The 15,168-nt window shown below is 40.3% G+C and overlaps 1 protein-coding gene across 1 annotated transcript in view; it reads left to right on the plus strand.

The window, feature by feature from the left end:
• LOC131107906 (zinc finger matrin-type protein 4) overlaps positions 1–15,168 on the plus strand; it is a 74,936-nt gene that overhangs the window by 31,628 nt on the left and 28,140 nt on the right. The window contains exon 4 of the mRNA XM_058058370.2: positions 9,443–9,623. Coding sequence (XP_057914353.2) covers positions 9,443–9,623 — 181 coding nt within the window. The remainder of the gene's footprint in view (positions 1–9,442; positions 9,624–15,168) is intronic.

Below are 15,168 nucleotides of genomic sequence, written 5' to 3' on the forward strand. Positions count from 1 at the left end.
CATTTTGCAACCCTTTGTATTGAGTTGTGGTCTCCTATAGAACAGCTAAACACAATAACCCGCACAGAAAACGTTTTAGATTTTCCAGAATCTGCACCTATTCCAGCTTTATTTCCTTTGATTTGTGCTAACTGCCAAAATGGTCTGTTTTAATTTATTCCACCCATACCCACTCCGCTGTGATTGTTCATATAAGGAAGTTCGTCCCTCTGTGACATCACAAAGGGGCAGTTTTATCACGCCTTTTGAAACCGAGCATTTTGAGCAATCCCAAACTTCTTTCAGGGCTCACTCCCAAGTACACAAACCTTATTATCTAAAACTTTGGCATCGTTTAACACTATAATACAACATTCTAACTACATTTATAGGTCAGAAAAGTGGAAAAAGCATAATAGGTCCCTATTAACTGTTTCTGCACTCATGCCATAAAAAAATCATGCACAACCTATGAAGACGGAGCGTATCACATCGGGTCTCTGTGTGTCTCATTCACACGAATGGGTTAACTTTTCCACCATCTCTTGAAGCAGGAAGGGGGTAATTCTCATGTCGGTCCCTTGCAAATAGTAGAATTAATGAAGCTAAGGGTAATGGTTGCTGTTGCGTGGCATCACGCAAGACGCAATGGGACCGAATAACATCACGACTGCTTCATGGATGCCGCGAGTGGTGGTGTCAGTGCATACCCATGGGGGATCAATGCGCATTGCGTGTACTATTGTTGTGCAGTAGACGTAAACTAGAAGTACTTGGTTCAATGTGTAAATAAGTTGTGCAAGAACGTGGTCATTTCGTGCGGTTGAAGCCATGGAGGTGGAGGTCTTGGTGGTGGATGCAAATGAACACACTGGTGAACTCCAGCATCGACATTTGATGATCATAATATTTAAATAATAAACACAACACGATTGTAGTTTGACATTTAAAATACATGTTTTACACAACAATATGTCACATAATGATTTGTTTTACATTACAACCTATCCAATAATGAAATTTATGATACATGAGGTTATGATATTCATGTGATATTCATGTTATCACACCGCCACTAACTATGATGCTGTACTGGAATGATCCAGACAAAAGAAAATGCAGTGTAACAAGGAGTCTCCACTATTTGTCTTTTTCCTTCTGACAGTCCAAATATGTTGGTACACGCATGAGAAATTATATCTCATGGTCATCTGTCATTGTATACCCATGGTGCGCCTCCTTTTTGCCACAGTGGCCGCTGCCATTTATTTCTACGTAATGCTATTTTTCACCTGCCTTTAAATATAGATGCAAAAATATCAACCACAAACAAATTTAGTTTTGCTAAATTGCATTATGAGTGCGAAATTATTACATTTGCATCTCTTCATACTAATTTTTTGTGCATTTTGACAGACACAATAAAAACTATAATAACTATAAAAGCAATCTTCACTCGCTAAATGTACTGCAAAAAAGGTCAGTAAGGATAATTCATAATGCCGCCTACAGAGAACATACTAACTCCTTATTTCTAAAATCACAAATACTTCAACTTGCTGATATAATTAATCTTCAAACAGATAAAATAATAATGCATAAGGCTAAAAATAACCAATTACCTAAAAATGTCATCCAATACTTCTCTACAAGAGAGGAGAAATATGATCTCAGGGAAGAACTACATTTGAAACACTTATATGCTAGGACTATGTTAAAAAGCCATAGCATTTCAGTATGTGGAATCAAACTATGGAATGGATTGAGTAAGACCCTCAAACAATGCACAACGATGAGCCAATTCATGAAACAATACAAGCAGTTGATGTTTGCTAAATACAAGGATGAAGAGTCTTGAACCAGTCATGATGTGCTATACATATCACTATATTGACACTTACTATGGTACCCATTATGTCGCTGTATGGTCATATCACTTTGTACTTTGGTACAGGACAAAAAATTACAAAATTAAAAAAAAAACAAAAAAAAACCTTAAACTGTATTATGGAAAGCAGGAAGTGAACAAATGTAACAGTTACTGATTGTAAAAGTACCAGATGAAGGGGTAGGATTTAATAAGCTTTGCTTCTTCCTACTCCTTTTGGACATGTGGAACTGTGAACTGATTATGTGATGCATTCAATTGTAATCTGATGCATGTTCAAATGAAATAAAACCATTACCATTACCATTTGTACATGCGATATTAAGTCTGCACATGTTTTTGTAAATGCAAAAATTTAGTAGTTCATGCCCAAAGTGTGGCTTTATGCAGTACAGTGTACTCCTAAGCAAAAGCTACTAAACATGTCATCAATGACTGGGAAATAATTAGGAATTAAGTCAAAATGCAAGAGAATTTTACAAATCTGTGACATTGAGAAATCCCAGTAAATGTGATTTTTTTTTTCCCCCCATTGTTCTTGCCTGGATCGACCTCATGCAGTCCAATGGGAAGAGCACAAAGGTATTTGGGCAGAGTGGAGAAAATGCCAATGTTTACTCAGTGTGAAATGCCGTGCCTTGAGCTTTTTGTGGCTCTTTGTTTTTGCGAGTGGAGGTAAAGTGTGTTCTCCAAAGCAAAGAAAGTAGGTCGTAAAGGTGCTCGCAGATGAAAGCCAGTTGGGTTACATGCTTCTCTCCAAATTTTTTCACTCGGATTTCTCTATTTCATCATTGCATACACATGCAATCTACCTGTGTAAAAGGTGTAAACGTCATTTATTATTCTGCAATGCTATATTTGTATCACCCCACGTTCCCTTGTTTAATTTACACTCTTGCACATTTCACTCTAAATGAGAGCGCCGGCTTCGAGTGTATATTTAGCGGCGATGTCTCCCACGGCGCCTGAACGCATCGCAGTGAAAGCAGGAGCACAGAGAAAGCAAAACAGAAGGAGAGAAAGATAAACACGGCTAATTAGGAGTCTATTGTTAGGAAGAGACAGAATATTCAGAGATGCAGACATCGCTGAGAGGCGATGGGATACCTGCAGCATACACACAGACGTCGGGGTGTAAAAAAAAAAAAAGTTTGCTATAGTATCAATTAGAGATCGACCGATATGGTTTTTTTGGGGCCGATGCTGATGCCGATTTTTTTCCATCACCCTCAGCCGATGGCCGATTTTGCTTGGGCTGATATTTGTAGCCGATACTGTTTTTGATACCTCAATTTACATGAAAAAATGACCATGATAACAAATATTACAGGTCTCATGTTTAAACAAATATTTATTGAAATGTAAACACTGAACACAGTAGGATTCAGCTTTCTTAAACACATATAAACTGCATTATCAACTTTAAAAGGAACTAGAAAATTCCTTCGGAAATTTTGATGGGTTTGCCACCTGTGCTGTGAAACTCGGGCCCGGTGCGCCAACGGCTACCGTGCTAGCACCTAGCAAGACAGCCTCAAGTACCGAAAAGGTTGATGCAGTCCCATGGTGTCCCCACATCATGCCATGTGTCTATTTGCCTTTAGAAATGAGTAAATTAGCTAAAATGCTAACATGCTAACAGTCATCATGCTAGCACCTATCAAGAGGGCCTCAAGTTTAGAGAGTGCCAAGGTTGTCCTATAACCTTCCTACATCATGCCATGTGTTTATTTGCCTTTAGACATGAGTAAATTAGCTTAAATGCTAACATGCTAGCAATTAGCATTTAGCCACAGGGAGAGTTGAGAAGTTTATCTCAAAAATGAGCCGTTAATCACGTTTCTACGTGGTCGTATGAGCTACAAAGCTGTGAAAAGTCTGTAAATTCTCGTTTTCCTTGGAGTGTGGCTGTTCTAAAAATAGAACAGGTGTATCTAATCTTGTGGCCCATTTTTGAACGTTTTGGTGAATAGCGTCGCCATGGTTACACAAAACGTTCCAAAAAATAAATAACACTGTAGTCCTGAGCGTCAGGATTCCGGCGGTGTAACATGTGTGGGGGTCCTTCTTGCGGTTTTGGCCGCATTACGCGCACAAAAATGGGAAGATTAAGATATAATAATAGCTAAACATCACAAGGAATAACAATATGGGCAAGCCCATAATAAATATTCAACCATGTGCAAAACATTTCTGTCGTAGTTTAAGTTTTATCTAGCATCGATGTGATGACTGTTCCTCCGCAAAGCTGCCCCGGCGGATGCCTGACTGTAAATCATGCGGTGGAAAAATACATCGGCGAACCCACGCGTGTATCGGCTGATACCGATACAAGGAAAAAACGCAAATATCGACCTGATATATCGGCTGGCCGATGTATCGGTCGATCCGTAGTATCAATAAACCAGCATCAAACATCAGTATTGACGTTTTAATCTCAGTATTCTCCAAGTACTATCAACTTAACGACCAATACAAGCATGTTTTATATTGGAATGATCATTTGGTCCTGACAAAGAACTAAACAGTAAAACAGGTTGAAATAAACTCTCAATAAAAGGTTGATGACTCTTTGCAGAAAGATGAAGCTTCAAACACTGAGTCACAGATGCTGTTTATTGTTTCAAGTGTTTGAGTGCAGTGGCCCACCCACCCACACACACACAAAACACACACAGGCGCAACTTGTTTGAAACTTTCCACGCTCTGTCACAAAATCCCCGGTGAGTGTAGGGACGCGTATCGCCGCCAACCACTTCTTTCAAGTACTCTTTTGCCATTTAAGTCACGGTCGTCAATGGCTTCTTTTTTTGTTGTTGTTTGCTTTCTAGTGTTTTGACAGGTAGGAAAGCATCTCAGCACAGTCGATTTTCCTCAAGACAATTTTTGGAAGAACAAGGAGCATGTTCCCATGGGAGACGGGGATAAAGTAGGCGAAGTGGAGGGGAAAAGAACAACAGGATGATAATAAGTGAGAAGAATGAGCGCAGGAACGGTGGTAGAAGAGAATAAAAAGATATGCTAATGAAGACACAGGCTGAATGTATATGCAAAATGAAGGGAGGGATGAAAGAAGATGTGAGACTTGTCCTCATGGGCCCTGTGGCTCCAATGACATCATCATGAATAAAGATGTAAAAATGGGACGAATATAGACTTCAGATACACTGACACATATACCAATATACTTCACATCGTAGCGGCAATACTCTATTTTAATCATGAGAGTAAAGTCAAAATATATTTTGTATCCAAGGGAACACAATGTAATGAAACTTTTACTGTAAAAAAGCAACAAATCTGTTCCAAGCCCTTTCCACTTCCTGTCCACCTATCAACATCACTGCCATATTGGATGTGGCAGTGATGTGGCAAGGGAGAACAGGGAAAATGCCTATTTCATGTTCTGGTTTACATTCCAAACAAGATCTCACAGGATTACCTTTCACAGGTAAGGATGAAAAAATCGCCATTATAGCATCATTTTACAAAAGGAATTTCATTACTTTGTGGTGTAACGCTGTGACATAATACCAGCCTCCTTTGTAGAAAGGCGCTTTATGAAGTTTTGTCCATTTCTTGCATTTGTTTAAGGGGTTGATTTGTGCATACTAACATAGCACTGTAGTGGACCAACCATCTCAATGAGGTGTTTGCTGAGTGCATAGATACAGTATGTCTCCATGTGAGGTTTTTATTTTTGTGACATAAAAACAAAAACTGGAGTCTAAAATGAATCAAGTTTACATCACTATTTTACCATACAGCTAGACTCTGCATATTAATCAAATGTGTTTTACAATATGTCTTTATTTATTATGTACCATAAATGGTCTCATAGGCCTGTCACGACAATTGTGTTACTAAGTGTCAAAACATGTTTTTTTTCATTCATTCATTCAGTCTTTGGGTGAGAGGAGGGGTACACTCTGGACTGGTCGCCCCAGCCAATCACAGGGCACATATATAGGCAAACAACCATTCACACTCACATTCATACCTATGGACAATTTGGAGTCGCCAATTAACCTAGCATGTTTTTGGAATGTGGGAGGAAACCGGAGTACCCGGAGAAACCCCACGCATGCACGGGGAGAACATGCAAATTCCACACAGAGATGGCCGAGCGTGGAATCAAACTCGGGTCTCCTAGCTGTGAGGCCTGCGTGCTAACCACTCGGGCATCTTTTTTTTTTTCATTCAAGAGAGATGTCATTCACATTTGAGCCAGTCGATACTATGTATATAAAGTCATTATATAAAACAGCATTAAAACCGTTAATGATAACCGGGAGTGCATGAGAAAGTAGAAAGGAAAACGGAGCTCTTGTTAACCACATGGTCATTTATTATCAAGCATATTGTACATTGTACATTGGTCCATTGTAAATAGCAATACAGCATGTATAACATGCATGCGTTTCACCAACAGCTGAGTAGCGCAACCACCATATTAAAGCGTATAAAGAAGTAGACAAAGCTGCTAGGAGCTGACCAATCATGATGCTTGAAATCGACTATCTGTCTATCATTGTAAATACACACTCAATTTTTGCAAATAAAAAAGAAACTTTGTGAGGTTAGTACTAAAGAGCACATCAGGAGGTTGCCTACAGCCACACCTGTTAATGCCAATGATTAACCCAGTCGTAATTTAAGACCACAGCTATTAATTGCTTTTCTTTATGGCATTGTTAAAGTTTAATTGGGACTTTCTAATAAAAATAAGAACAATAATTAATAAACAAATATTTTTATTTTTAGGGCGGCACGGCGGTCGAGTGGTTAGCGCGCAGACCTCACAGCTAGGAGACCAGGGTTCAATTCCACCCTCGGCCATCTCTGTGTGGAGTTTGCATGTTCTCCCCGTGCATGCGTGGGTTTTCTCCGGGTACTCCGGTTTCCTCCCACATTCCAAAAACATGCTAGGTTAATTAGCGACTCCAAATTGTCCATAGGTATGAATGTGAGTGTGAATGGTTGTTTGTCTATATGTGCCCTGTGATTGGCTGGCGACCAGTCCAGGGTGTACCCCTCCTCTCGCCCGAAGACAGCTGGGATAGGCTCCAGCACCCCTCGTGACCCTCATGAGGAAAAAAGCGGTAGAAAATGAATGAATGAATTAATTTTTATTTTTAAAGATGTTAGTATAGTTTTTATATGTGGATTGAAGATCACCTATGTATCCATAAAAAAAAACCTCCGGCGATGGCAAAACAATTTCCTTGGCAGAGGTAATTACGCATTCACTATCAGCATATGTGAACGCAAACCTTAAACGTTGCTTCATTAATCCATGTAATCCAGCACAATGAAATCAGCATGTGCCAACATAGAAGGGAACTACTTTCATGGAAATGGGGGAGTGGGATGATGATCACAGCGGGGGAGAGAGAACCGGGGGGAGGCAATGATGGGGGGGGGTTGTGAAAAGCTGCCAATACAGATTAATATTTCATCCTACAACACACACAGTCACTGAGCCTGGTACCCACGTGGAGTGGGGTGGGGGTGGGGGGTAGAGGCACATATAGAAAGGCGAAAGAGTGAATGATGAAAATAAAGAGAATGAAGGGACAGCTGAGACAAAGAAAGGCCTTGAAGGTGATGGTGCCCTCAACATTTTTTTTTTTATACAACCGCTGCATGTGATGCTAAACAGAGCCGACATGCCACACATATACACACACACACACACATTAGTGTCACAAACTTCTCTCACCGCCGAGTGAGGTTTGTTTCCTGTAGCTTGACACCTGGACAAGTAGAAGCGCTGGTGTGAAGAGGAATAAAGGATAAAAAAAAAAAAGACGGAAGACAAAGTGAGCTAGGATGAATAGACTCCTCAAAGTGCGTGAGGGAACAAGGCCGGAAAAAAACCGAATGTTGGAATTTTGACGTTGAAAAGACTGGTATTTTTAGACCATGTAAAACACTTTATTAAAACAGAACAGTCATCATGTTATATACTCCCTAGGCACACCATTACTGTATATACTATAATGTAATGGCATTCAAATATTAGAACACTACTGATCAAATGTCCATAGTTTTCTTGATGATAACCAAAACTATAGCATTGTACTGCAAAAAAAAGTAAACTCCTCTGAGTTGTTTTTATTGTACCTTTAATTGTACCAGGCATTAAATTGAACAAGAAACTGAAAAAAACAAAAGTGGTCTAATAATTTTTTTCCATGACTGTGCATTAGTAACTATTAAGCGCTATGCCTGTGGGTGTACTCACATCATGAATTTCTCTGCCACATATAGAACACACTGAAGAGTGAAATAACACCTCTCAGCTGAACACGCATACCTTGATATAAATGGTTAAAGGCCTACATATGGATCTGCTGACTCCTGACACAGCTTACTACTAATAGTTGCTCATTAGTCAACACTACCGAGCACCTCTTCTACTGGAAAAAGAAACCGGCATCGCTGTCATTGTCATTCTCTGCTGTTTACTTAAAGGTCAAAGGTCAAACTATTATGACAATAAAGTCATTCATTCATTTTCTATACCGCTTATCCTCATAAGGGCATGCTGGAGCGTATCCCAGTTACACCCTGGACTGGTTGCCAGCCAATTACAGGGCACATATAGACAAACAACCATTCACACTCACATTCATACTGTTGAGATCTTCTGTCTGAGGATTCTAAGTGAGGAATTTTAGAGAACCAAACCATAGAATGAGAACCAGATCATTTATTCCTGACAGCAATATAACATACAGACGTCCAGGCTTATTTGCAGTCCCTGTATACCTACAAGTAAGCGGGCCTTAGTACAGCATAGCTGCAAAAAAGCACCCTTTCTTTCCCTGTCAGCCTTTTATACATCCAAGATTGTGCAAGAGGCTGGAGTCGTACACGCAGGGCACATATAGACAAACAATCATTCACACGCACATTCATACCTATGGACAATTTGGAGTCGCTAATTAATCTAGCATGTTTTTCTCCTAGTAATGTGGCCTCTGCGCTAACCACTCGTTCACCGTGCAGCCCACTAACAAAGTATAAGTATATATATACGTATATATATATTGGATCGTATAAGAATGTGCAAGTGAACCTAATTTTGTGATCCAGGGAGTGCAAGCTGTTTTCAGAAAATAATCAAATGAAACTCTTTTTACATCCAGTCCCTCTACTTAAGATGTGTGTTGTGTATGCCTCTCCGGGTTTATGGAATATTCTTGGATTTTCCTCATCCTGTTCCAGCCTATATGCCAGATGGGAAAGAACAAAGAAAGGGAACAGCTTGAGAGAAATAATGCTTGGCTTCTTTGTGCTTGTGTGTGTGTGTGTGTGTGAGAATGTGCGAGTGTACTTTTTGTTAGCAAGGCAGTTGGTCTTTTTGTTTGTGTGCCGTCTGTTCTTGTGGGAGAGATATTCCTCATCCTCCTCACCATCATCATTTGTAATGATGAAAATGATGAAATGATGAAAAGGCAAATAGCCACCAAGTCATCCCAGAGACATGTCATTCATTTCTATATGTGTGTGTCATGTCCTGACCTTAAATGAACTCCTCACGATTATTCCGTCCCCTTTGTCTTCCAGGACTGTGCAGAGACAGAGGTGGACAAGAACAAGTGCTGTACCCTGTGTAACATGTTCTTCACCTCAGCCATCGTGGCCCAGTCCCACTACCAGGGCAAAACCCACGCCAAGAGAGTCCGCCTGGTGCTGGGCGAGCAACCGAGCATCCCCACAGCCTTGACCATGCAGCCTACGAACGCAGGTATCGTACATTTCTATGATGACACCGTGTGAATTCTTATTTGAAGACAGGGAGTTTGATATCATGTGTGGCGAGACCGTGTGAGGGCGGTTTTATGCAAATTAGCCTGGATGTTGCATAACACATTACGTAAAAGCACATTTGGTGATACCTCTAGATTTGGTCTCGATTTGATGCCAAGTAGGGCCAGTATCCGATACGTTTTAAGGCGGATGCATCATCAATCTGAATCAATGTTTAAATTAGACAAACAACCATTCACACTCACATTCATACCTATGGACAATTTGGAGTCGCCAATTAACCTAGCATGTTTTTGGAATGTGGGAGGAAACCGGAGTACCCGGAGAAAACCCACGCATGTACGGGGAGAACATGCAAACTCCACACAGAGATGGCCGAGTGTGGAATTGAACCCTGGTCTCCTAGCTGTGAGGTCTGCACGCTAACCACTATATCACCATGCAGCCCCAATGTATAAATTAATAAAAAAAATATTATTTACAAATTAAATACAACCAAACAGCGCTCCTCTTTCTTTCTGCCATTCTCCTGCTCTCGCTGTGGTATGCCTGGGCTTGCCTGCCAGGTTCCATCTTGAATGAAACCGCTGCAGTCGGACGGGAAACCAACTGAAGCCTCAGTATTGATCTTTTTTACATTGGCATGGATCAATATTGATTGACGTTGTTGATTATTATCGATATTTAGATCAATCCGCCAACCTGTTGTGCCATGTTAAAAGCTATGAATCCACCTGTGTACGACAAATCAAGAGTTCTTACGATAGTCCCTGTGTAAAATTATATTTGATTACGACATCCAAAATGTCCAATTTGTCCAACAAAATATAATTTTTTTTAAATGTATTTTGCTACTCTACTTGCTACTCTACTCTAGCATGGGAAGTTTCTGGAATGTTTCCATCCATTCTTGCAACAATACTAACAACATACTCACAGTATATAAACTTATTTTTGCAAGGGCATGACTTCTTAGAATTGTTGTGGCTGCAATTCAGCGTTGTGATGATCTATCTAATATTTAATTGTTCCGACAATGGTCCAGTTGCAGCAGATCAATACTCCTATTGGATTCCACTTGTGAATCTTGCTTCGTAATGTTTGCTCTCACTAAAGACCACAATGATGAACTGAGTCATATACTCTATGCACACATGCAGCCATGTTGGCGAATACTGTGCAGGAAATCGAAATGGTTACATATACACACATACATACACATATACAAATAGATGCTCGTAAAAACGCCTGTTTTTGACATTCTAATCAAGCATGAGTTATGTTGCTGTGTCTCAGCGCCACATTGCCTCACATATTAAAATACAGTGTATATAGGTACTCACTACTAATGAGTCATAATGAAAGATGATGATGATGAAATTTGCTGTGCAGTATGACAGTGATGGAGATATGTGCAGCCCAGCACGAGCTGATGCTTTTAAACTTTAATGTAGACCTATTATGCTTTTCCTCTTCTCTGACCTATACTGTAAAAGTTGCGACAATGTTGTATTATCGTGTTAAACAATGACAACACGTCGGATAATGACATTTTGTGAGCCCCATTTTTGGATGGCCCCGCATGCTGAGTTTCATCCAGTTCTACTCACATCACTGCAACCCAGACTTCCTTATGCTAGGAGTCCACTGGGCCGGCGCCAGTTGGTGCCAACATGGCGAACAGACATTAATTCGGCGCCACAGCGAGCCACTACACGGCAATCACATAATGTTTGACTTGAAGTGGCGCAAACTGGTGTAAACTGGCGTAAACTGGTGCAAACTGGCGCAAAGTGGCGCAAACTGGCGCAAACTGGTGCAAACTGGCACAACTGGCACCGGCCCAGTGGACTCCTTGCATCATTGGCGCAACTTGCCGTGTGCCATGTCAGTCCAGTGGATTCCAAAAGGTGTGACATTTGGTTCCACTTGGTGTACACTTTGCGCTGATTGCTTGATGCAAGTGGCGCAACGAAAATTTTTAAGATTTTGAAATTTTCTTGCCGCCAAACTAAATCTTTGCCGCCGTTATAGGCCACCACGAGCCACTTGGGAGGCAGTTTGAGCCACTGCATGCCACAAGGCGCCACAGCAAATTGCCAACAACTGGCATTCCCAGCATTATATAGGCTGCAGATTGCCTGCACAGAGCAAACAATGATTCCTGCGATTCCGGAAGTCCTCGAGAACACTTAGGTTTGACCAATCACAGCAGAGTGGGCTTGGCGGGAGGAGGGCCAAGGGTGGAGTAAATGCCACAGACCGTTTGGGCAGGAGGAAGGAAATCCAAGAAAATACTGCTGGAAGAGGCGCAGAGTCTGGAAGATCTAGAAAGCTTTCTGTGCGGGTTATTGTATGTAACTGCTCTATTGAAGTCCAGATCACAATACAAATTAGTATAATAGGTCCACTATTATAGCGTTTCTGATTTCCATCCTTCTAAAGAGAGAAAAAGAGCTAGCAAGTGCTGTTAGCTAGCTAACAATGCACATATTGGGGTACACAAATAAAAATATGCACATTTTTGGAGATGCGAATGCTGAATTATGACTATGCAGGGATCCGCTAAATATGTTTTGGATAAAATTGATCTTTTCTTAGATTTGAAGTCCAAATGCATTGCCCACTTCCGTGGAAAACAAAGTGTTTGCAAACATGCCAGAGGCCCAAATGGGAGAACTTGGTGATGTTTCAATGAAGACAAATTGTTTGTTTAAAACTGTGCTTTTTTTTTTTTTTAATGAGTTTGTCTTTTTTTACCTCACAGTGCTGCCGAGTTGTCCCCGGGGAAACGTTCCCTAATGTGACTCTAATTGGACTTATTGTCAAAATTCATTCACTATGAATTTACACAATTAAAGGAGCATGGCAACTTTTACTTTTTTGTTAACTTTGGCCTACTTTGGCGATATGTCACTTGTGTGCAGACATCAACTTTTGTCTGATGTAAAAGCTGTCTGAAGAAAAGAAACAAAGTGAGGGAGAAACCTGAGAGAGACGAGGAGCGCTTTAGCAAGGATTTATATCCAAAGTCGCTATCATGATCAACCTGAGACGCACAACCAATCTGACAGGCTAGAGACATGCTAAGTGGAATGATTCAGTTTAGCTTGTCCTGGTATGGTTTGGAACCTAAAACCCTGATCTTGCTTGTTTTTATGTGATATGTATATGCATCCGGTTTAGTGGTTAGCGTGCAGACCTCACAGCTAGAAGACCAGGGTTCAATTCCACCCTCGGCCATCTCTGTGTGGAGTTTGCATGTTCTCCCCGTGCATGCGTGGGTTTTCTCCGGGTACTCCGGTTTCCTCCCACATTCCAAAAACATGCTAGGTTAATTGGTGACTCCAAATTGTCCATAGGTATGAATGTGTGTGTGAATGGTTGTTTGTCTATATGTGCCCTGCGTGTACGACTCTAGCCTCTTGCACAATCTTGGATGTATAAAAGTCCGGACAGGGAAAGGAAGGGTGCTTTTTTGCAGTTATGCTGTACTAAGGCCCGATTACTTGTAGGCATACAGGGACTGCAAATAAGCCTGGACGTCTGTTTTAGGTATTGTTGTCAGGGATAATGTTGTCAGCATGAATGTGAGTGTGAATGGTTGTTTGTCTATATGTGCCCTGTGATTGGCTGGCCACCAGTCCAGGGTGTGGGTCATTTATTTTATCACCAAAATAGACATTACGTCCTCTTGGAAGGCAAATTCTAACAATCAAAGAATAGAGAACAGGCTGAATCGGTGTAAGATATGCTAACATAATGGTACAGCTACACAAAAAATAAACATAAACAGAAAAGGTGTCCAGCGTTTATGTAACATAAACAGTTTTTTCATTTATAAGTCGCTCTGGAGTATAAGTTGCACAAGGCCAAAAATGTATAATTAGGAAGAAAAAAAACATACATAAGTCGTTTCGGAGTAGAATTAATTTATTTTATCACCAAAATAGACATTACTTGCTCTTGGAAGGCAAATTCTAACAATAAAAGAATAGAGAACAGGCTGAATCGGTGTAAGATATGCTAACATAATGGCACAGCTACACAAAAAATAAACATAACCGGTGTCCAGCGTTTATGTAACATAAAATGTAACATAAACAGTTTTTTCATTTATAAGTCGCTCTTGTGAAAAAAAGTGCGATATATAGTCCGGAAAATACGGTTTGTTATATTCTGTTGCACAATATCGTCTATTACAGCTATACCAGCAGGTTTGAGAGCATTTTGTGTGTATTGTAATGTAAATACAGTAACATTGGATATGGGTCACTTGAAATAGATAGTAAATAAATCGGCCCCATATCTGAATGAGGAATTAAAACCTGCAGTGTAAACGGCATCGGAGATTACAGACAAGAGCAACATTGGAATTGGACCTGTTTGCCATTTCTTTTCTCCCCCCCAACCTCCCCCCAGCTTCTAGCTTCGATGCTCCCAGTGCCCCACTCCGCGAAAAACACTTACTTCTGCTCCAATGTGCAGAGATCACAGTCACGAGAAAAGACAGGGTGGGAAAATGCGAGAAGGCAAAAGGGGGAGAAAAAAAAATTACATCTAAGAATCTCTACCTTTTGCTACAGAGTACATGCTGCGCCAGAAATCTAGAACACACCAACACAAATTTCAGCATCTGAGACCAAAAATGAAAAAAACAGTTAAAGGGCAGTGGGAATTTGTATTTAATTGAGATTTATGATGCACCAAAGAGAAGTGAAAGGAACATGATTAAGTGTGGTTGGAGGAATGAGCAGCCAAAAATACAATAATGACCATCTTGCTGTGTTTCTATTAACACAAATTAAAAGAGAAGAAAGTACAAAGGCACTCAGAAGATACCTCATACCTTAATAAGATCCAAAGATTGTGGTTATAAAAAGATATCTCTATCTTCCCCAAAATGTGTCCATAATTAATTCATCCTTGCTACAAGTAGTTCCACAAAGTATTGGTATTGTTTTTTTGCAGGAGACACAAAAAGAGATGATGATGATGCAACTGCACAATAAGAGATCATGTGTGGTGCAGTTTTAAGCCGTAAAAACAGCCGCAAGGTGGCAGAAGTGCATTTTATAAGACCTCGGCATGCATTGCTCCCATGTAAAAGAGCACTACACGGCAAGCAGGAAGTGAAAAAGCATTTGTAGCGTGCACAAGGTCATGGTAATGGTAATGGTTTTATTTCATTTGAACATGCATCAGATTACAATTGAATGCATCACATAATCAGTTCACAGTTCCACATGTCCAAAAGGAGTAGGAAGAAGCAAAGCTTATTAAATCGTACCCCTCCATCTGGTACTTTTACAATCAGTAACTGTTACATTTGTTCACTTCCTGCTTTCCAAATATAGTTTAAGTTATTTATTTATTTTTATTTTTTTATTTTATTATTTTTTTTGTTTTATTTTTGTCACGTACCGAAGTACGAGGTGATATGACCATACAATGACACAATGGGTACCATAGTAATTGTATAGCACATCATGAAATTTTAATGCACACACAGTTCACTTCCA

The sequence above is a fragment of the Doryrhamphus excisus genome, linkage group LG20 (assembly GCF_037039965.1).
Source record: "Doryrhamphus excisus strain RoL-2023G ecotype Guam linkage group LG20, RoL_Dexc_Guam_v1.1, whole genome shotgun sequence".
Classification (NCBI taxonomy): domain Eukaryota; kingdom Metazoa; phylum Chordata; class Actinopteri; order Syngnathiformes; family Syngnathidae; genus Doryrhamphus; species Doryrhamphus excisus.